This window comes from Myxocyprinus asiaticus, chromosome 9, assembly GCF_019703515.2.
Source record: "Myxocyprinus asiaticus isolate MX2 ecotype Aquarium Trade chromosome 9, UBuf_Myxa_2, whole genome shotgun sequence".
NCBI classification, from domain to species: domain Eukaryota; kingdom Metazoa; phylum Chordata; class Actinopteri; order Cypriniformes; family Catostomidae; genus Myxocyprinus; species Myxocyprinus asiaticus.
Window position 1 is genome coordinate 17,572,056 of NC_059352.1, and position 24,039 is coordinate 17,596,094.

General features: G+C 35.8%; 1 protein-coding gene across 1 annotated transcript in view; it reads right to left on the bottom strand.

Moving 5' to 3' along the window:
* LOC127446533 (phospholipid-transporting ATPase VA-like) overlaps positions 1–4,384 on the bottom strand; it is an 84,501-nt gene extending 80,117 nt beyond the window's left edge. The window contains exon 1 of the mRNA XM_051707517.1: positions 3,754–4,384. Within this exon, the coding sequence (XP_051563477.1) occupies positions 3,754–4,178 (425 nt within the window). The 5' untranslated portion in view covers positions 4,179–4,384. The remainder of the gene's footprint in view (positions 1–3,753) is intronic.
* Positions 4,385–24,039: the final 19,655 nt, after the last annotated feature.

Below are 24,039 nucleotides of genomic sequence, written 5' to 3' on the forward strand. Positions count from 1 at the left end.
ACTGGAAGGGCTTTTTTTTTTTTTTTTTTTTTTTTTTTTTACCAGAATTTGAATAAGAAGCGAATTAAACTACTGTGAACTTGCCTTCAAACAGACACACTTATAGGACTTCCTGGAGAGTTCAGAATGTCAAAATAAAAGCGTGAGGGTTTAAAACTTAAAGGTGCACGATTGAGATATGCTACTATACATTACTATTATAATATATTATTATTATTATTTGTTTACAATTTATAATAATATTTAAGTTGAATGGGTTCAAAAAAATAATTGTGTGAATGAAAAGTGAGCTGATATCTTACAACTAAATTGAACAAAAAAGAGATCTGAATCCTTTAAAGTCCAGATACAAGTTGAAGGAAAAAAAAAAAAAAAAAGGCTTCTTTTATACTGATGACTTATACTGGAGTTACTGTTAATTTTGCTGCTACATTATCTAGTATACTAGTTAACAATAAAGTTTTTCTTAATAAGCAATACATTTATATTGAAATAATGTGCAGTTAGAGGTTTGTGTTTCTTTACATATTAAAGAGCACACCCAATTAGTTCCACACAATAATGTAAAGATATTCTAAACTGATTATGCAAAAAACAAAAACAACAACACTGGTATCGGATCGGGATCGGCCGATACTGAGATTTTTGATATCGGAATCGGAAGAGAAAAAGTGGTATCGGTGCATCCCTACTTACTAACCTAACGTTTTAAAAATCTGTATGACTTTCTTTCATCCATGATGAAAAGATGTTAGGAGATGTTAGGCAGAATGTTAGTCTCAGTCACCATTCACTTTCATTGTATGGACATTGTGCAATTATAAAAACATCCTGCCAAATCCAATGGAGATGTTGGAGAACACCACAGAAGAGCTTAGAGAAGTGTCTGGTCGTCACACCTTACAAATCACATTTGGATTCTTCAAAACACCTCATTCATCAGCTGTTCACTTTCCTTCACATTTCAAAAGTCAGACAAGGGACAAAAATAGCTGAAAGTCTCCTGTATTAGTCTTCAGATCTATTTGCTAGGTTATTCCTATGAGCAGCACTGGATTTAATCCAATGAGTTTTATGGCTTTGCAATCACATAATGGCCAAAACAGGTTCAGTTTGAGTGACATCATACTTTGAGACCTCTGTCAGCTGCCATTCCGTGTTGCTTGTTAATGAAGGGAACAGTTTTCATAATAGAATAATTCGCTCAAGAAAATTCAATCAAGCCCAACCTTGAGAGAAACATTAGCAGGGCACTAGCTCAGATTGTGGAGCCTGAGAAACACTGTGGCTTTTGACAAGAGTTCATAAATGGCCTGTACATGGCTGACAGAGATGCTTTTCATCAGAAATACAGTCTTCAGACTGACTCTTGTCTATGACTCCTGCAAATAAACAACTAGAAGCCCTCAAAGTGCTGATGAGAATCAGACAGATCTCCAAGCAAGCCAGATTTGAAGATGCTGATGAGTCTGCATACAGAAGGGAGGATGAATGGCTGGCTCACTGGTGCAGTCATAACAACCTGGAGCTGAACACGCTCAAAACGGTGGAGATGATTGTGGACTTTAGGAGGAATACCCCAACACTGACCCCACTCACCATTCTAATCAGCACTGTGGCAGCAGTGGAGTCATTCAGGTTCCTGGGCACTACCATCTCACAGGACCTGAAGTGGGAGACCCACATTGACTCCATTGTGGAAAAGGCCCAGCAGAGGTTGTACTTCTTTCTCCAGCTGAGGAAGTTCAACCTGCCACAGGCGCTGCTGATACAGTGTTACTCAGCAGTCACTGAGTCTGTCCTCTGCACTTCAATAACTGTCTTGTTTGGTTCAGCTATGAAATTGGACATCAGAAGACTACAAAGGACAGTTGGGACTGCTGAGCAGATTATTGGTTGCCCCTTGCCCTCCCTTCACGAACTGTACACTTCCAGAGTGAGGAAAAGGGCTGGTAAAATCACTCTGGACCCCACTCACCCAGCCTACTACCTTGTTGAACGGTTGCCTTCTGGCTGACACTACAGAGCACGGAGCACCAGAACCATCAGGCACAAGATCAGTTTTTTCCCCTCAGGCTATCCATCTCATGAATGGTGAAAACTATACTATAATTATGTACAATACACAGCCTAGTCAAATATATTATTTAACATTTCCTACCTCTTCTGCATTACATCCCCTTGCACTGTATATAACAGATTTGTATTTGTAAATACTACATGTATATTTTTGTCTTATTGTGTATTTCTAAATATACTTATATTTCTATTCGCTTTTTTATATTTCTATTTTTTATTATTTCTGTCTTGTTGTTGTACTGTTTGTGCACTGGAAGTTTCTGTCACCAAAAATTCCTTGTATGTGGAAGCATACTTGGCAATAAAGCTCATTCTGATTTCTCATTGGCAAAGTCTGTTTTACAAAGGAAAGCTAGACAGTGTCCTTCATTTCAGTACAAAGTGAAATTCCCTCACAAGTTTTATGTGGTAAAGGACTGTACAAGTGGATGGAGGTGAACATTTTGCTTCAAGTTCACTCTATCAGCACACTGTTTATCACCAAGTTCAAAACTGAATTTAAACATCATGCAAACAATAATCTTCCATGTTTAGCAAGATTATTTGACAAGTTCACAACAAGGACCCAGGATAATACTTGTTTCTCATATTGCAAACAATGAGAACCTAGTTTAATCTAATCTCCATTTCACATATATTAAACATAGTTTTAAATTAATTAATAAATTAATAGTAATCACTACTTTACGTGATCAGCTACAGTTACATACTATGTCCAATGCTAATAAGCCTACATTAAATTAAATAATATAGAAGATAATTTGTTTTTAAACTGATTTACAAAGGCAAAGCCAATAAGAGATACTGTGGCCTGGAATGCACCTTAGCCACTCTGACGTGATGCCACTGACAGCATTTATTTTGTCTTTCATCAGTACTTCGTATTTGGGCGTCGTGTAGTTAAGCACATTTCTACCAATTCCAAAAATACACCAAAAAGTAAATGTGTTGTTGTGCCAATACCGCCACCCAAACTACCCAACAAGGATTGTGGATGTGACTCAAAACTTAATGAGCTGCCAACATATACTGCATCATAAATCATAAAATGCACGTGCATTATTAAAGGTGCACTCAGTAATTGATTTGTTTATGCTGTGCTGGTCAATATGGCAGGTGTCTGGATGCAGCATCATTCAAACACAATAGTTTTAAGTTACCAGACCCAATGTAAAAATTTACCATTCACAAAGTCTGCGATGATTAATTGAATTTGTCAGTTACAGTGTCCAATAACTGCGTGATTACTGAGATTAGGCAAGTAGTATTCAGCTGGTAATGTAATCACAACATGGCAGCCCCCATGAGGGGACCCGCTCCACGGTTACCGATAGCGGTTACCGATATGAATGGAGTCTTCGTGATTTTATACATATGTTTGTAAATTACTATTCATTTAGTTTGAAGTAAAACCTTTTACAAATTTGGAAAAATTACTGAGTGCACCTTTAAGAAGTTACCTAGACTACATTTATATGCACTTTTGACACGCGCCTCTGATGTTGCCTACTGAGGCAGCTTGCTAGGTTTTCAGTCTCAACCTGTGTGTACTCGTTCAACCAACAGGTAGACAGGCCTTGGCTGAGAACCATGTCAAAGTAGCAATGTTTGGCCCATTCTCGACAATGAAATGTAACAAATACACACAGCTTTATTCAGTTTTTGCGTGCTTACCTACTGTAAACGAGACAGTCCATATGGTTAATTTCTTTATCCGAACGGTGGCGTCTGTAGTCCTCCCATAAATCCTTGATAGCGGTAACAGACAAAATAAATACCACAGGGGCAAGAGCCAACTCTGGTTGAAAAGCATTGACCACGGGGACAAAATTCAGTAAGGCTATGAAAACAAAATATACGTTAGCAAATCGGTGGAACTGCTCGAAAAGGTTCTTCGGTAGAAAAGAAAGCAGAGTGTATTTTGTGGTTTTGATCTTATTGTCTGCATAGTGTCTGTTGGGGTTATCCCCTCCTTTGGTATGGTCATACAAAATGTTGGCGTGTACGATCCTTGTTTTGCTCTCCTTTGTGCTTTTCCTTTTATGCTTTTTCACTTTGGCACTTTTGGCTTCTCCAGACTCTCCAATCTCTCGCGCCATACTTTGCCTCAAAACTCGCTAAACTTTTGTCTCTGTTTTCTTTGAACAAATAAAAAGATGTATGTATGTAATCATGCTTATCCTCGCTGATGACGTAGGGCCGTATAGAAAGTTCTTCACTCTGTTCTGTCTTTCTCATCCATCGTGGCGATTCTCTCCTTTTCCCTTGTTAAAGCACTGAAAAGTTTTACTGCGGCATCTTTTTTTTCTTTCCCCTCAGTTGATGCTTATAGGCTGGGGCGGAGCGATTATACATAAGCGCTGTTACACATTGAAGATATGTAGCTCATACGGATAAACCTATCCAATCAATATGACTATTTCAAGTCTATCCACCTGACTGTCGTTGCGGTGTTTAACGCATGGAACACGCGAAAAACAGGGAGGTACTAAATAACGTCACATCTGACGCAACCGAAGCTCCTCCCATTTACAATTGAAACTGCTTGACTGGAAGTGCCACGCGTTACCATTGAGAAAAGTGTTTCCTTCGTGAAAGGAGTAGCTTGTGCTCTCATCCACTTTTAAGTAGCATAAAATACACTTAAAATGGCGGGGTTTTTTTAAACATCGGGAACTTTTAGCACTGTGGACTTTTAGTAAATCTCGCTGAAACATTTTTCGCACTCTATTTTTATTTATCTACTAAAATGTTGAACAGTGCATGCACATGTATCACAGGAGATTTATGTCATTTTATTTTTTGAAAGTCATGAAAATGCCCAACACAGTGTCATTTCCACATCTCAGATTCTGTGTTTAATAGAATTCCGCGGTGGAAATTAAATTTGTATTATTTTTTGTAATAAAATATCTGATTTTTGTCTTGCTAAGACAAATGTCCTAATGTATCCTATAAACAAAATTAAACAATATATATATAAACAAAATAGCAGAATTTGGCAAAATTACAGCTTAATAAAATACAGATTAATAAGAAATATTCTGCTTACAAGTGATATTCGCCTTGATTTTTATTTGTTTTCTTCAAACATCACTTTTCTCATTTCAGGCATGCTCTTAACTGACATTTTTAATCAACTTGATTAAAAAGTAGACCAACTATTGAAAAAAACTTTAGTAGAGGCAAAATTGTTTAGTGTGGTGGAAATGACATTAATAAAAATGTATAGAAATTATTTTCACACAATAAATATTGAAATTGTTTGTTTATTCCACTCTTTGTTTACATAGTTTTAAACATGTAATACTTTATATTTTTATAAGGGAGTTTCATAGTTCATAGGGGTTCATGGGTTTATAGGTCAAATCTGTAGATAAAAGGCATTTAAAAGCAGAGGTGGAAAGTAACGAATTACAACTACTCTTGTTACAGTACTTGAATAAATTTTTCTACTTTAAGTATAAATAAATAATAGTACTTTTACTTGAGTTGATTAAAAATGAAGTATTCAACTTTGCTACAGTTATTTTTCATTACAATTACAAAGTGCAAAAAAATACATAATATTTCAGAATTTTCGGGAAGAAGAAAGTTATAAGCGCTAAATCTGTTTATAAACTTAAACGCCCACAGGGCACAGCATCATGAGCCACAGCAGCTTGCATAAACTGCTTCCGGTGTCCTCTCTTCTCTAGCTTCTTCAAGACTTTCTGCCATGTCACTATACAAGAACTGTAATACTGTGATTTTCTGCATATTTCATTTTATTATGGAAAGGAGCTGTTCATTCAGGTACGAGGGAACCGTCTGAACATGTTTAACCACTGATCAAACTTCACTTGTTTTTAAGGTAGGCAATGTTTTAACTCTATCAAACATTAACACAATGTAGTTTGACATATATGTGGGGATATCTCATTTACTTGCAACTATATGTCTAAAACAAATACCTTACAAAGATACACTATATTGCCAAAAGTATTCGCTCATCTGCCTTTAGACGCATATGAACTTAAGTGACATCCCATTCTTAATCCATAGGGTTTAATATGACGTCGGCCCACCCTTTGCAGCTATAACAGCTTCAACTCTTCTGGGAAGGCTTTCCACAAGGTTTAGGAGTGTGTTTATGGGAATTTTTGACCATTCTTCCAGAAGCGCATTTGTGAGGTCAGACACTGATGTTGGACGAGAAGGCCTGGCTCGCAGTCTTCGCTCTAATTCATCCCAAAGATGCTCTATCGAGTTGAGGTCAGGACTCTGTGCAGGCCAGTCAAGTTCTTCCACACCAAACTCGCTCATCCATATCTTTATGGACCTTGCTTTGTGCACTGGTGCGCAGTCATGTTGGAACAGGAAGGGGCCATCCCCAAACTGTTCCCACAAAGTTGGGAGTATGGAATTGTCCAAAATCTCTTGGTATGCTGAAGCATTCAGAGTTCCTTTCACTGGAACTAAGGGGCCAAGCCCAGCTCCTGAAAAACAACCCCACACCATAATCCCCCCTCCACCAAACTTCACAGTTGGCACAATGCAGTCAGACAAGTACCGTTCTCCTGGCAACTGCCAAACCCAGACTCGTCCATCAGATTGCCAGATGGAGAAGCGTGATTCGTCACTCCAGAGAATGCGTCTCCACTGCTCTAGAGTCCAGTGGCGGTGTGCTTTACACCACTGCATCCGACGCTCTGCATTGCACTTGGTGATGTATGGCTTGGATGCAGCTTCTCAGCCATGGAAACCCATTCCATGAAGCTCTCTACGCACTGTTCTTGAGCTAATCTGAAGGCCACATGAACTTTGGAGGTCTGTAGCGATTGACTCTGCAGGAAGTTGGCGACCTCCGCGCACTATGCGCCTCAGCATCCGCTGACCCCGCTCTGTCATTTTACATGGCCAACCACTTCGTGGCTGAGTTGCTGTCATTCCCAATCGCTTCCACTTTGTTATAATACCACTGACAGTTGACTGTGGAATATTTAGTAGCGAGGACATTTCACGACTGGACTTGTTGCACAAGTGGCATCCTATCACAGTACCACGTTGGAATTCACTGAGCTCCTGAGAGCGGCCCATTCTTTCACAAATGTTTGTAGAAGCAGTCTGCATGCCTAGGTGCTTCATTTTATACACCTGTGGCCATGGAAGTGATTGGAACACCTGAATTCAATTATTTGGATGGGTGAGCGAATACTTTTGGCAATATAGTGTACAATGCCAATAGTGTCGTAAATTAATGGGGACTCGGGGCAAAAATGCCACCGAAATTAACAAAAATATCCCAAAAATTCCAAATATGGAGGCAAAAATGCCCACGCAATGAGTCCCGTGTTTTATTAATAATATCTGATATAGTTACAATTACATACATTGCGATCTTCTTTTGACTTGTCACCGAACATCATTTTTTTTCCCCGCCGTCTGGTTCCTCGTACCATCGCACGCACAGATGGGCTCTCCACTTCTAACAATCCACATCAGTTCGGTACTGTACTCCTGCATTAAATTCCATAACAGTTCGCCCCTCTTGTTCAAAATAAACTGTCCTAGCGAGTAAAACTTGCGCTTACGGTGCTGTACTTCCCTGCCTTGTGCTGCTGTTTATCTGTCTGAAAAGCCCCACACGCTAGGGGCCAAAAGTGTGCAAGGGAGGGATGTTATATAAAGAAGGTATGAGAAATCACAAAATATAATGTAACCACATTATAACTACAACTGATTTAATAATATCTCAATATGTTAAATAACCATAATGTTAATTAAGACTTTATTATTACAACTTTACAACTTTAATACAATAATACATATACAGAACAACTACTTTTAGCATTTGAATCAATCATATCTCTCACAAAACACTGTGTAAAATGTTTATTTTTGCCTTATTTTATTCAGTTGGCATGTAGGAGTTGATAACAGTTTGCTTAATAATCTCATTCCATATCTGGATAATTGCTGCAATACCATAGAGGATAAATTTCCTCCTCTATGATATTGCATTATATTAGTTCTGTATAGTATGTTAACTTAAAGAGCACCTATTATGGTTTTTAAATGTGCCTCATTTTGTTTTAAGGTCTCATACAATAGATTTACATGCATCCATGGTCAAAAAACACTTTAATTTTCTCATAATTTAAATTGCAGCATTACCTTTTTTCCCAGTGTCAAAAATGACTCATTCAATGATCCGTTCTAAAGGATTCATTCTAAATTCCTCCTTTCAGAAAGCCTACTCTGCTCTGATTGGTCAGATGTCCCAGTCTGTTGTGATTGGTCTACCGCTTAGTGTAGTGTTTGAGGGCGGGTCAAAGCAGTTCACGAGCAGCCAATGAAGACCAGAGGCGGGTTTTTTGTTACCAAATTACATAGGTTACTACAGGAAGTAAGTCTGGAATTACTAACGACTCGTTTCAGGTGTTCAGAATCGGTTCTTTCTTTTGGGAGTCAATAACACCATTTGTCATACACTTTGAAACTTTTTTCAAACTTTGCAGACATTTTTTGATTCATAAACAGCTATATAACACTACATGAAAGGTAATATTTGAAAAACCATAATAGGTGCTCTTTAATAGCCAAAATACTTGGACATACGTGAATGAGAATAAACCTGAAATAGGAATGTACATTACATAGTTTAGAGATGATTTAGAGACATTTAGAATGTTGCAAATGGCTATTTCTATTTAAAATAAATGTTGTATTCTAAAAATGTTCTGTTTGTCCAGGAATCCTCTGGCAACAATGCAGGTCTTTGGCATTTAGAAGCTGCTAGTTTAGGACCTGTGAGGAGTCTGTTTCTCCAACTAGTGACTGTGATTTACTTGTCTTGTTGTTGTGCATCTGGGCCATCCACTTTCCTCTCTATCCTGGTTAAACATTATTTTTTTCAAAACAGTAATGCATGGAATAGACTTCATCTCTCTAAAACAATAGACTTTAGGAGAAAATAGAATTTCAGGAGTAATATGTTTCTTTTTGCCTATTTTTAAAACCAAAATTTGACTTGCAAGTGTAAAGCAACTTGTAAGAACTCAATACCTCTGCAAATGGGGAAAAACCCCACTGTATTGTAATTTCCGCATGGTAGCACAACCATTTTCAATTGTTCTAATAATAAGAACATTTTCTTGAGTACCAAAATAGCACTTTAGAATGATTTTGTAAGGAATAGGTGACACAGTATATATTTGCCATCATAGGTAAAGAAAAATTTGAGTAAATACCACTTAAAACTATTATTTCAAACCATAATAATAATTTGCAATGAATGATTTTGGCAGTATTTTTGATCAGTTAAATGCATCCTTGGTGAAAGGAAGCATCAGTTTCTTTTAAGAACAAAAACGTCTTTGTGTTCTAAAAATGTAAGCGTATATACTATATATAAAATAATTTTCATAAAGTAACTTGTAACGTAATTGAGTAGTTTTTCACAAACTACTTATTTACTCTTTACTTGAGTCATAATATTTCTCAGTACTTCTACTTGTACTCAAGTGAATTATTTCTTTGGTAGCAGTAAAACAAAATCAGTACTCTTTCCACCACTGTTTAAAAGTACAAATAATAAATGATTAAGGTGTAGTAAAAAGTTTCCAAGTCAGTTTTAATGTTTTAATGAAAACTTTTCATTAAACTCTAATTAATTATGCAACAAAGTATGCCACAAACTTTTGCTAATTATCTAGATTTCATCAGAGTTTTGCTGAGTATAGATGAAAAGTGGTTGCCTTCATCCAGTTTAAATGAAACAAACCACAAGTTTCTGTAGTTAATCATGTGGATAAATACAATAGTCCTCAGTGTATACTGAGTGTGTTTCAAATGTTATACAGACTTAGATGTGTGGTCTAACGTACATCAGTAAGTAAATTATGTGGGTGCTTAGCTGTAACTGACAAAGCACTGTAACAAGTAAATCCAGATGAAAAAAAGACTTTTTGCTCATATCCTTTGTCTTCACTATAATACTTATCAAATGCTTTTCAAACAAATAGAATGAGTTTATTAGTAATGTATTGCTATTATTGTTGTTGTTGTTTTCTTTTTTTCCTCATAAGCATTCAGGCTCATTCTTTAATAAAACTTGGATCAGTGTTTTTACTGCTGTAATTGAGTTTAAAGATTATTTATATTATGTAATTATTACTCCAAATACAGAGATTTGATGTCTTATTTACTATTGGACATTTTTTAGTGGTAGTGCAGTAGGTTTCATGAGGGTTGCGTCCCCACAAGTATTTGAAGGATTATTAAATAGACCACACCAAAAATGTGGATATTTCAGTGTAATCTACGCCCTTGTTTGGTGGCGATTCATGTGCCATGACACTATTAACAAATAGCTGTGTTTATACTCCCTCCACAAACAAGTTGATCAGCTCCAATGTGACTCAGAAGCATGCCATGAGGTAAAAGCAACTGAGCTGCCTGTTGCAATTTATTAAACTCTCTTATCTGTTTATTCCTTTTTATCTTTTGGTTGAAAAAGAACATCTGTCTCAAGGATGAAACAAACAAGTTTGCAATAACTGTATAAGTTGCCAAATACACTGCAAAATATAATTTCTTAATCAGTATTTTTATCTTCCAGGGAAAATGATTTAAACATCCTTAAAACAAGATACATTTAAGATAAGATTTAAGATACATTACAAGTAAACTTGTGTAAGATAATAAGACTTCTTTTCAGAGAAGAAGCAACTGAATTAGCAAATAGATTTTTTTTTTTTCCAAGGGTAAACCTCACTAAATTTAGTTAGATTTATGCTTAAAACAAGAAAAACAATTTAGCAATGGAATAAGAAAAATACACTGGTAACACTTTACAATACGTTTCCATTCGTTAACATTGGTTAATGCATTAGGTATCATGGACAGACGATTAACAATATTTTTTTTACATTATTTATTAATATTATTTAATGTTAGTTAATAAAAATACTATTGTTCATTGTTAGTTCATGTTAGTTCATAGTGCACTAACTAATGTTAACAAGGAGGCGATTTTAATTGTGTTATGGACCCAAGATACGATCGGTCAAATCCTAAAACTCTAGAGCAAACAGCTATGGCTAAGGCAGTGTCTGCATTCATGGATCATACTGGATGCATTGACCCATGGCGCTTTCTTCACCCCTTAAAAAAGGAATTTTCTTTTTTTACAGTGTACACCAATCATATTCGTACATTGATTATTTTTTATTTTTTTAGATAAAGCTCTCTTGCCATTAATTCATTCCTCTGAATATTCAGCTATATTTATTTCCGATCATGCTCCACACTCCCTTAACCTGATTTTCACTTGTAATAGAGGTAGGGCAAATCAATGGAGGTTTGATTCAGGATTATTATCGGATAAACAGTTTTGTGAATATATCAGTACCAATACTGATGTATTTATTAAGACCAATAAGTCAGAATCTGTGTCTCCCTCTTTGCTATGGGAAACCTTCAAAGTGGTAATCCGAGGACACATTATTTCATACACTAGTTATAAAAACAAACAAAGAAAACAAAAGTTACAAGACCTAATTAATTCCATCATTGAGATTGATAAGCAGTATCTTAATAATCCTACTCCTGAGCTGCGGGCTAAGAAATTGGAGCTAAAATCAGAAACTGATCTGCTCAGTACAAAGAATGCTGAATTTATGCTATGAAGAACTAAAGCTACTTATTATGAGTATGGAGACAAAGCTGGTCGGCTACTGGCATCCCAGCTTAATGGACTTGCTGCCTCTCATCAAATTACTCAGGTGTATGATTCGTCTGGTTCTTTAACTAAAAATCCATCTGATATCAATGATGTTTTTTCCTCTTACTACTCTAACCTTTATAAATCAGAGCCACCTGAAGATGATTCCATCATGGAACATTTCTTAGACAGTCTAGACATTCCTCGTATTGATATAGCTGTAGAAGATGATTTGATAAGCCTCTAGATTTAGATGAGATTTTGAAAGGTCTCAAGTTTATGCAAAGTGGCAAGGCAGCAGGTCCGGATGGTTTTCTGATTGATTTCTACAAAAGGTTTGCCAAACATCTGGCACCCTTATTGTTAGACATAATGATTCCTTAGTGAATGGTTCTCTTCCTCTAACTCTCACTCAGGCCTCTATTTCACTTATACTCAAGCGTGATAAGAATCCAGATGAATGTGGCAGCTGGAGGCCAATAAGTCTGCTAAATTCGGATGTGAAATTGTTAGCTAAGGTGCTGGCTTGCCGTCTGGACCCCTGTCTACCTAAAATAATCTCTGAAGATCAGACCGGTTTAATCAGGGGGCGACAATTGTCATAAAATATTTGACGACCCTTAAATATTATACTTTCTCCATCTACCACCACAACTAGTGAGCTGGTCATTTCATTGGATGCAGAAAAGGTTTTCGACCGGGTGGAGTGGAATTATTTATTCAATATATTAGATAGATTTGGCTTTGGCCCTCTTTTTAAGGGTGTCCTCTTTCTCCCCTTCTGTTCGCTTTAGCAATAGAACCTCTTTCTATAGCTTTGAAAAATTCCCTGCTCTTCTCGGTTATTGTTAGGGGAGGGATAGAACATCATGTCTCGCTCTGTGCTGATGACCTTCTGCTCTATGTTTCTGATCCTGTCGGCTCGGTTTCAGACCTTTTACATATTTTTAAGACCTTTTGGTTCTTTTTCAGGATATAAGCTTAATATAAAAAAAAAAATAACTTAGCTAAACAAATTCCAGCTGAGGTGTTGCCATTCCATCTTTCCTCCACAAAGTTTCGTTATTTAGGAGTAAATATCTCAAATTCCTTCGATCGATTATATCAATATAATTGTTTTAAATTGCTTACTCAAGTTAGATCTCAAGTAAATTAGATTTACAGTGATGGGATAAGCTACCTCTTACTCTATTTGGTAGAATTCAGTCAATTAAAATGAATGTTTTGCCTAGGTTTTTGTTTCTTTTTCAGACACTCCCGGTGTTTCTACCTAAATCCTTCTTTAAATCGTTGGATGGTGCAATTTCCACTTATATATGGCAGGGCAGACCTCCCAGGTTAAGTAAGGCAAATCTTCAGAGACATAAAAAAGATGGAGGTCTTGCTCTGCCTAATTTTTTTATTTACTACTGGGCAGCAAACATTAGCAAAATTCACAGCTGGTATAATTCTCCCCATATAGATTGGTGTAAGGTAGAAGCACATTCCTGCTCTTCATCCTTCATCTTTCTGCCTTGGCATGTGCTCCTTTGTCTAGTCGTCCCTCAAACTACACTACAAATTTGGTTGTATGCACTTCTCTTAGGATATAGAGGCAATTCAGACAGCATTTTAAACTTGCTGCTGCTTCTCTTTATGGTCCCATGTGCAATAATCATTTGTTTGTGCCTTCAACCTTAGACTCTGCTTATGTTCTATGGAAAAACAGAGGTTATTCATTGATGGAGTTTTTGCATCTTTTTCTGATCTTGCAGAGAAATTTAATATACCACAGTCCAACTTGTTTAGTTTTTTTCAAGTACGCAATTTTGTTCTATATGAGAAGTGCCTATTACAGAAACATGGCTCTATATCTATTTTATACAATTTAATTCTTCCTTATGTTTTGCCTTCTACCTCTCAGCTTAAACACCAATGGGAGCTAGAACTCGGACGTAGTCTGGACCAGGAATGGTGGGAAATTGCTGCTGGCAGGGTTAATTCGATTCAATTTAAGGTTTTCCAGAATTCATGTAGAATTCATCTTACAAATGTCAAACTAAGTAAGCTATTTCCGAGTGTAGATGTTACTTGCAATAGGTGCTCTCTGGCTCATGTTGATCACACTCACATGTTTTTTTATTGCCCAAAGCTGGAGGATTTTTGGTATTCCTTTTTCTACCATTCTTAATATTTCCCTCGATTCATGCCCTTTGATTGCTATCTTTGGTGTCCCAGTGGTTCTAGATGAACATACAAAGAAGTATACTAATGTTCTTGCCTTTGCCTCACTCATAGCTCGCAGATTAATTCTGTTACACTGGAAGTCCTCTAAATCTCTTCCCTCTTTCTCGTGGTTAGAAGATTTGATGTCTTTTTTATATATTGAAAAATGTAAGTTTGCACTAAAAGGTTCCACTGACAAATTTGATAAAAACTTACAAAATTTTGTAAAGAATACACCCTCTGTCTTTGCTGATTTGTAATATGTAGTTATTAACCTACAGATATCCTGTGTCTACACTCCTTTGTCTCATTATATTTTATGTATAAATGTCTAGGTGCAAGATTGATGTAGGTGTGTATGTATGTGTTTTATTTATTTGTAAATGTCTCTGTTTTATTCTCCTCCTTTGGGGGCAGGCGGGGGGTAGGGCCCACTGAGGGATGTGACTGTTCATGTTTGTGTCCACCCTTAGTAGTTGTTTATAATATATATATATATATATATATATATATATATATATATATATATATATATATATAAGGAATGTATAGATTTATTAATATTGTTGTACTCTTTGTGTATTCCAATAAAAAATAAAAATAAAAAATAAAAAACTGTTAACAAATACAACTTTTGATTTAAAATTTTTTATTACTATATATTGAAATTAATATTAAAGGAATGGTTCACCTAAATATGAAAATGTTCTCATCATTTCTCACCCTCCTGCCATCCCAGATGAGTATGACTTTCTTTCTTTTGCTGAACACAAACAACTCCAGTGGTTTAATCAATGTCTTCTGAAGCAATCCAGTTGGTTTTGCGTGAGAACAGACCAAAACTCCTTTTTCACTGTACATTTTCCCATTGCAGTCTCTAGGCACAATCATGATTTCAAGCTTGATTACACTTCCTACTTCAGGAAGTGTAATCGAGCTTGATATCATGATTGCCTAGGAGACTGCTGTTAAAATGTAAATTGAAAAAAGAGTTATATTTCATTCTGTTCTTACCCCAAACCAACTGTATCACTTCAGAAGACATTGATTAAACCACTGGAGTCTTATGGATTACTTTTTTGCTGACTTTATCTCCTTTTTGGACCTTTTAGGGTTTTGGTCACCACTCACTTGCATTGTATGGCCTACAGAGCTGAAATATTCTTCTAAAAATCTTCGTTTGTGTTAATTTTGGGGTAACTTTTTTTTGGGTTACTTTAAGATTAATTAATGCTAATTAAGTATTGTTCATTGTTAGTTCATTTTTAACTAATGTTGTTAACTAATGTTAAAAAATGGAAACTTACAAGATAAAATCACGAAATCATATCTTAAAGGGAAAGTTCACCCGAAAGTGAAAATTCTACCATCATTTACTTACCTTCATGTAGATCCAAATTGGTATGAATTTCATTCCCAAAAGGAGATAATTTTCAGAATCCAGTCAGATTTGCAGAATCTTTTTTTCCATACTATGAAACTGAATAGTGATTGAGGCTAATGTTCTTTCTAACATCTCCTTTTGTGTTCCACAGGGAAAATAAAGTAATATGGGTTTGGAACAACATGAGGGTGCGTAAACAATGACAGAATTTTTGGGTGATATGTCCCTTTATCTGATGGCTAATTTTAATTCTCAAGTAAATTTTACCTTGTTTTAAGGATGTTAGATATTTTTACTGGAAAATAAGACAAAAAATACGTAGTAAAGCATTTTTTTTAAATGTGTGATGAGCACTTTGAGGAATTAAATGAAAAATGTTGGTCTTCATTGTATACCAGACATAGAATTATAATATAGTAACAGTAAGGGTTACTATAACTGTATCATGTGGGTAAACATACAGTATGGTTGCCATTGCTGTAATTGTGTAAGTGATAAGGATGGAATAGTATTATTAAAGTAACAGTAATGGGAAGAACGGAAGAACGGGAAGAACTGGTTCGAATTCCATTCAGGATATTTTTCTCTCTCTTCTGCTGTTGTGCCCTTGAGCAAGGAACAAAGCAAGTTGTCCCCTGACATCTGTCTTTGTCTGTGGCATATGCCAGCTGTTGTATAAAGAGCTAGTATCTATAAAATTTAGGGATAGACAATTACAATGAGGTAAGATTAAATCTTAAAAAAAATATCACTATGGATCAGGGGAGGAAGAACAAAATTTTGACTAACAGTTTTGTGTGTCCTTTTTTTTCTTTTTTTTTTCTTGTTCTTAAAGGTAGCTTTGTTCTTTGATGAAAATGTTGAGCATGGCTCACTTTTTTCATTCTCTCTTCTCTCTAATACCATGCTGGTGTAAATGTAGAATATATTTCTGCGGGAATTGTGCTCCATGGTGATTTATGTCTCTGCAAGCCCACAAAGTCACCAATTTTAGACTTCTATTTATCTTAAGGGCATGTCAGTGTACCATGGTTTGCATTTTTAAACTCAGCTTAGGGTTTTTTTTAATATACTTTCTCAGGTGTGGAAAAAAAATGAAGCACATTGAATTTTGAATAACTTAATATCTTGTTGTAAATATAAAGTTGGCTGGTAATAGACTGTATCAGAGCTTTTTTTTTTTTTTTTTGCTTTGGACAAGCTATTTTTCATCCAGCTCCAATCAGCACGAATTTAGTTAAAGCTTGCATTGCTGACCTTGATTCAAACAAATTAATTTAGCAATGTGAATTTCTGGCAAAAGGTTTGCCTCTCTGAATATATAAATTTGTCTTCAAAAAGATGCACGAACTAACATTTAATACAAGGAAATAACTAGATTAAACTCCGTTCAAATTGTAAGGGATTGCAAGTCCAACTTCATTAACACGTGATTTCTTCATAATTGCCGTGTGAAGCGGACTTTGGGCAGAGAGTCTGTAGTCCATGTGATACAGCTGATTTCTTTGCATATACACAGTCCCTCTGACCCATTATGTATAATGTTTTTTGGGGAAAGATTGTTTAAAAGACTGAAATTAGATTAACACTGATTAATTGTTCCCCTGCGTTTTTGGAGAGAGACATCACATTGCTCTCATATGTTGGGAAAACCACATCACTGCAGAGGCTTTCTGGCAGTCAGCTCTAATGCATGGAAATGCTTACCTGTCTCAACACTGTTTTTCAGGCCTGTGTTTGTTTGGTCAGAAGCAGTATGCTGCAGTGTCTCAGGTCCGGCACTCTTTGACCATCCATCACAAGGAAATTGAATTGTTCCCCAATGCCAAGATGCCACAGAGTCCAATCAGCCATTATTTTTTCCCAAACCCAACAGCTGGACACTATGCTACAAATCAAGGATGACAGTGGGCCGGATAGGGCCCTGATTGATCTCCTCCTGCCCTGTGCACTCAGGGCTAAATGACCTGGCACTCGCAAATCTGCTGAGATCTGGAGCTTTAGATAGATACAGCCTCCACTTTCAATAAACCTGGAGAGTGTCCGTGCCTGCCTGCTTTGAAACCTGATTCAGCATTTGACACTATTTCGCTGCACTAAATCATTGCGCTTAGCGAGTAGATTAAGTATTGTCACTTTAGCACATATAATGAATTTTACTTGAAATGTGAACTGAGGAGTATGCTTAGATTAGATAATTTAGCCATTGGTGTTATGGGGTGATGTCCTAAAACGCTGCCCCTTTGTGGTAGTAGTATTCATGTAGCAGTTATAGGAGTGTTTGGAGAAGGTTTGCTCATGCTGATAAGATTTGTGTTGTCTTCAATGGCAAATATTGTTTGTAATTTTCACATCAAAATAATGATAAATTATAATATCATTCATCAACGGTATGTGGACAGGCTAATTAAACTGAATATCAAATTATTCATTTGAATCATCCATCTGTGAAATGTAATCATAAATTAATGCATTTCCATAACAATGATCACATGAAATCGTGTTAAAAGTAAAATATAAACCTGAAAGATAATTAGCATTAGTTAGGCTCTACATTATGCATATGGTACAAATTGAATAGTTTGAGAAACACTTGTGTTCTTTTACGATTATCGGAGTGGAAAAGATCTAATAGTTGTAATGCAGTCTTGTTTATTCACACCTAATTTACCAAGAATACAATTTTCCTCCAAATTAACCAGCAATATATTTGTGCAATTCTCCAGGCAAAACATATTATCATTCACATTAATGAATTTCCTTTATAATAATTTGCTTTTTTTAATTTATTAGCAACCACTGCAATGAATCGCTGAGCCATAAAATGTATGTAAGTGATTAAAATATTTCCAGGTTTCACACAAGAATGCACTAGATATTCTTCAGGAGAGATGTAGAGGATTTTTATATACTGATGATCTTTTGAAATATTGACATGCTAGTTGACATTGACATTTTTTACAGAAATCAGAGTCCAATTAGGATGTAATAAAAAGAGTAGCATCAGTGATATTGCCGTAAACATATAAGCATGAAAATAATAATATGAGTGAATGTTCAAATAAATAAATTTTATATTATATTTATTTAATAAATAAATAAAAAAAAGTACATATATAAATTCAAATTATACCATTTTAAATAGTTTGGATGGGAAGCTCAGGTGATTTTTCCTCCTTTTCTATTTTACTGTTTTTGCACAAACACACACACACACACACACACACACACACACACACACACTGGTGCGGCTATCCTTATGAGGACTCTCCATAGACATAATGATTTTTATGCTGTATGAACTCTAGATTCTATCCCCTAACCCTACCCCTAAACCTAACCTCACAAAAAATGTTCTGCATTTTTACATAAAATAAAAAAATAAAAACAAAAACAGTTTAGTATGTTTTTTTTTTAAACGATTTCAATTATGGGGACACTAGAAATGTCCTCATAAACCACATTTATAGCATAATACCCTTGTAATTACCAGTTTGTAACCTAAAAAGTTTTACTTGTAAACCACCCAAACCCACACACACACACAATTATTCTTCTTCCAGCTATGTGAAGAGGAGCTGATGGCATGATGAGTCCTGAATACAGAACTGCTGGCAAGAAAAAGGTCCTGTCCTCTACCACCTTATTATGCATGTAGCAGAACTTCAAAAAATTGCATGGGACATATTATTCAGCTCTATTTTGGTCTTTCATACAGACCACAATATAAACACAAGTAAATTTTCAGTAGAGATAATGGATTTTATTTATTTATTTTTCAGTTTCCTGTTTTATTCACATTTATATTTACATTTATGCATTTTGCAGAAGCTTTTATCCAAAGCGACTGACAGTGCAATCAAAGTATACATTTTTTATCAGTTTGTGTGTTCCCTGCCTGGGAATTGAACCCATGACCCTGGCGTTGCTAGCGCCATATTAGTTGCCAATTCAGCAAATAGAAAAGGAGGACAAAGGACAAGATTACAGCTACTGGTTAAATTAAAGGGTTCATTTACCCAGAATGTTGGGGACTGATAGCTTCTGTCACCTTTTACATTCATTAAATGAAAAAAAAAAAAGGCATTATATGGAAAAAAATACTGCTTTTGTTCAGTTGTGGAAAAAGAGGAAAAACCTCAACAAGCCAAGCACATTTGCCCGTCAACAGTTCAGTATGGTACATCATAATCTTCTCTATAGGTCCTCTGTAAGTCAGTCTGTGTTTTATGTGCTGTGTTGCAGAAGTGCTATTTTGATAAACAACCCCACAAACTCAATACTTTTTGTGTCGTGAGTGCAGATTTTGTTTTTGTTCATTTGTCTGTGACTGCAGTAATGAGTATGAGGGCAGTGTTGATAGCAGCACATTCACATCCCAATCACTCCCATTCTTTTACAAGCAGAGTTCTGAAACACTAGAATGTGCTTTCTGGGACAATCTCAAGAGGATGCGGCAGAATCCGTTAAAGATGAGTTATTGAGGAGGGGTAAGAAGAGTAGAAACAGTGTGAGAGAGAGAGAGAGAGAGAGAGAGAGAGAGAGAGAGAGAGAGAGAGAGAGAGAGAGACTGATCAAGAAATAGAGGGAAGGAGAGAGACACTGAGGTTTGCTCTAAAGAAAAAGGGGCTGCTCATGATTACAATGTCTCAAAATGAATAGTAATAATAAGCAGTCCATTGTGCATCAAAAGAATTGTGAGAAGGCATTAATAGTACTCATTGAAATATATGCCAATATATTACTTTCAATGTTGACAAAACAAACATAAAACATTTAAACTTTCCAGGAAATTAAAAGCACATAAAATATGTGCACAAAATTAAGCATTTCAGTCTTTTTATACTTCTGACTTTGACATTTTTTCTCTCAAAATATTAAAATGTGAGTCCAAAGGTTTGAATAAAAAAACAAATAATTCCCCCAGATGTATGTGGTGTCTTAGCTTATTTAATTATTTTGGTCTGTCTTGTTCTCGTTATCTTGCTTAGTGAATTGATGAAGTGCTTTGCTGCAGTCTTGTACGAAGGACAAATCAATTTAACGCACAAATATATAACTAACCAGCAGAGGGTGCTAGACTCCATCCAGTACACTCGCCATGACATGCTGTCTTTGTAGTAGGCCTAATATTTGGCTGTTTAGAATGGAATACTTACTGTTAACTACATACTGCGCGGTATACACTGAATGCTTACTATTTGTATAGTATTATAAAATAAATAAATAAATAAATAAATAAAAAAAAAACAGTGGGCCTTATTCATGAAACATGAGCAATTTGTGTGGAAATGCATTCTTAACTAAATTGTCCCATTAAAATTGAATGGGACAATTTACGTAAAAATCATATTACTAGCGATTTACTCCAAAATGATTTCTGCTCGTGTTTCATCTGCTCGTGTGTGCATGCAATGATTTCAAACAATAGTATGCTATATTGTTGTCATGTGATTTTATTTAGTTTTTCATATGACATAATTACGTGCATGTTTAATTCCATAAGTGGTTTCCACTTATCATCTTACAAATAAAAGCAGTGTATTGCACTGTAATAAAATGTTTGTGTGATAAAACATCTTAAAGCTTAAATATGTAATTTATTTTATGTTAAAATATTGTCTCTTACCCCAACTTAATTGCAGAGACAACTTTACACAAAAGAAGAAGAATGTGAAAAAGAAAGTGGAATTTTTTACTTAAATATTTATCTCTTTCTCACCCACACCTGTGACATCATTCCTGAAGACATGGATTTAACCACTGGAGTCATATGGATTACTTTTATCCTGCCTTTATGTGCTTTTTGGACCTTCAAAGTTTTGGTCACTATTCACTTGCATTGTATGGACCTACAGAGTGGAGATATTCTTCTAAAATCTTTGTTTGTGTTCAGCAGAAAAAATAAATAAAATAAAGTCATACACATCTGGGATGGCATAAATGATGACAAAATGTTCATTGTTAACTGAACTATCCCATTAATTAAGACATTTGTATTCAATTTCCCCAGAAAGAAAAATTATTGGATAGCACAATTGGATAGTGCTTTCCTCGATTTATTTGAGGGTTCCGACTGCCCAACACAGCAACACTGGCTCAACCAGTGGGACTGTTTTATGACCAATGCAAGATGGGTTGAGCATCCTTTTTTTTTAAATGCATTATTTTTGCAATTTCGTTTGGTGATGCAGAAATTTTGTGCATCAGTGTTAACTCTTGGAAGTCCAATGAAATAATGAGAACAAGATGAAAAACACAAAAATGGATGTTAAAAAATTGTTGCTGAGATTATTTCTGTTTTATGCATCGCATTGTGGGAAACAGTATGCCTTGCAGTGTGTTCTGCTGTATAGTGCACATATTCCATAGGTATTCCATAAATACAGACACTTAGCATACTATGTACTGTATACATACCAGTATACAGTGCAGTAGTAAGAGTAATATGGAAGTATGCTTTTCCGAACATATATGCCGTGATAATATCTCATTCTGTTCAAGAGTTATAACCATTTAAGTAACTGTGGCCACGCCCACTTTGAAAATTTTGGCGTACCGTTGCGAAGATGAATCGAAAGTTTTTTTGATAATTATTGATAATGGGACTCCAGAGAATCTCTCTTCACTGATTTGGTTCCGATCGGGTGAACGGCGTAGGACTAGTTTGAAAAAGTAGTTTAAAAAAAAAAAAATATTTAACAAACAATTAGAAGACTTTATTTTTTGTCCCATATTACAGTGAAATTCATTTTTTTCCAAAATAGCGGGAATATGAAAGCGTGGAGCAAATATTTGATGGTATTCCAAAAGATTTGCCATGATGCAAGGAATTCAAGAGTTATGGCCCAAAATGTAATTTTTTTTTTTCACTGTCGCACCCCCCTTTGGCCGATTGAGGCGAGTCCATGCATATGACTAGTCAGCCGAAGTACTACCATTCCTCAAAGTTTCAAGTCTCTAGGCTTTACGGTTTGGTCTGCACGATCAGTTTTAGGGCAGAAGAATAATAATAAATATAGCTGCAAGCAGCAATTAACGGGGTTCAAGCTTTTAGGGCCTTTAAGTACATATGAACCTGATATTAAGTATTAATTAAACACTACATATGCACCTAAAACAACGATAAAGTGCCTAAAGTTTCATAACTATCAGGTTAGGTAGCAGAGATGTGCCATTTTTTACATTCCTGACTCTTATAGCGCCACCAAGAGGCAGAGGTGAACACTTTTTTTCATGTGTCCTCAGATTGACCTCCTAGATAAGTGGCTGTAATTTGGTGATAATATCTCATTCTGTTCAAGAGTTATAACCATTTAAGCAAAAGTTGCCATTCTGCTAGTTCCGTTTTGGCATACTGTTTGACGATGAATCAAAGGTTCAACATTCCTTTGATTACTTTTCATATTGGGACTCAGCTGAATCTTTCCATACTGGTTTGGTTCCGATTAGGCAGACGGCCTAGGACTAATTTGAAAAAGTAGTTTATTTAAATAATCTTAAATATTTAACAGATGATTTGATTCACACAAATGTTCTTGATGCAAAGTTGTTCATAATAAAGAGATCGACCACATAGTATGAATAACGTGTGTCTGTGTGAAACACAGCCAAATATACAACTATTTACATGCTTGAAAAACATGATAGCGCCTCCCGGAGGCCAATTTGTTTCAAATTTTACACAGACCTTTTGTGCCAAGAGACAAATAGGTCTACCATGTTTCATTCCGATAGACCTTTTCTAACCCTAATAGCTGCTAAAAATTTGATTTGTCGATGATGGCCATGTTTTTAAGATATGCAACTGTCCTCATAGACCTTGATGGCACCTAGGACAAAGACACTGTATGCTAAATTTTAAGTCGATCGGAGCAACGTTTCCAAAGTTAGAGCCATTTTTAGGTTTTTTATTATTATATAAAATTATTATTTTATTATTATAGTGCCACCAAGAGGTAGAGACGCTCAATTTTTTGGAGGTGTCCTCAGAAGAACCCCATACATATACACCGATGAGCCACAACATTAAAACCACCTGCCTAATATTGTGTAGGTCCCCCTCGTTGCAGCCAAAACAGCGCCAACCCGCATCTCAGAATAGCATTCTAGTGAAATTCTTGGGTGCAGTTCTGCGCCACATAGTAGTCCTGACAGTGATGAGACATATACCAATTTACAATAAACATCCATTTAAAATATACACATAATTACACACAACACAATATACAAATAATAACATACAATGTACAGTATACAATACACACAATATAGAACACACATTATACAATTAAAAAAAATTTAAAAAATAGTATATATAGTATATATAAAATATACAGTAGGTTGAATTGTACTGTATTGACATTCAGGCTGTCGGTTGATAGTAAGCTGCCAGTGTGTTGTTAAGAGAGAATATAATTTATGACAGTGAGATAATAAGATTAATAAAGTGCAGTGCTGATGTATTTGATCGTGAGAGATCAAGAGTTCAAAATTCTGATTGCTTGGGGGAAGAAGCTGTCATGTAGTCAGCTGGTGCGGGTCCTGATGCTGCGATACCGCCTGCCTGATGGTAGCAGTGAGAGCAGCCCATGGCTCAGGTGGCTGGAGTCTCTGATGATTCTCCGAGCTTTTTTCACACACTGCCTGGTATATATGTCCTGGA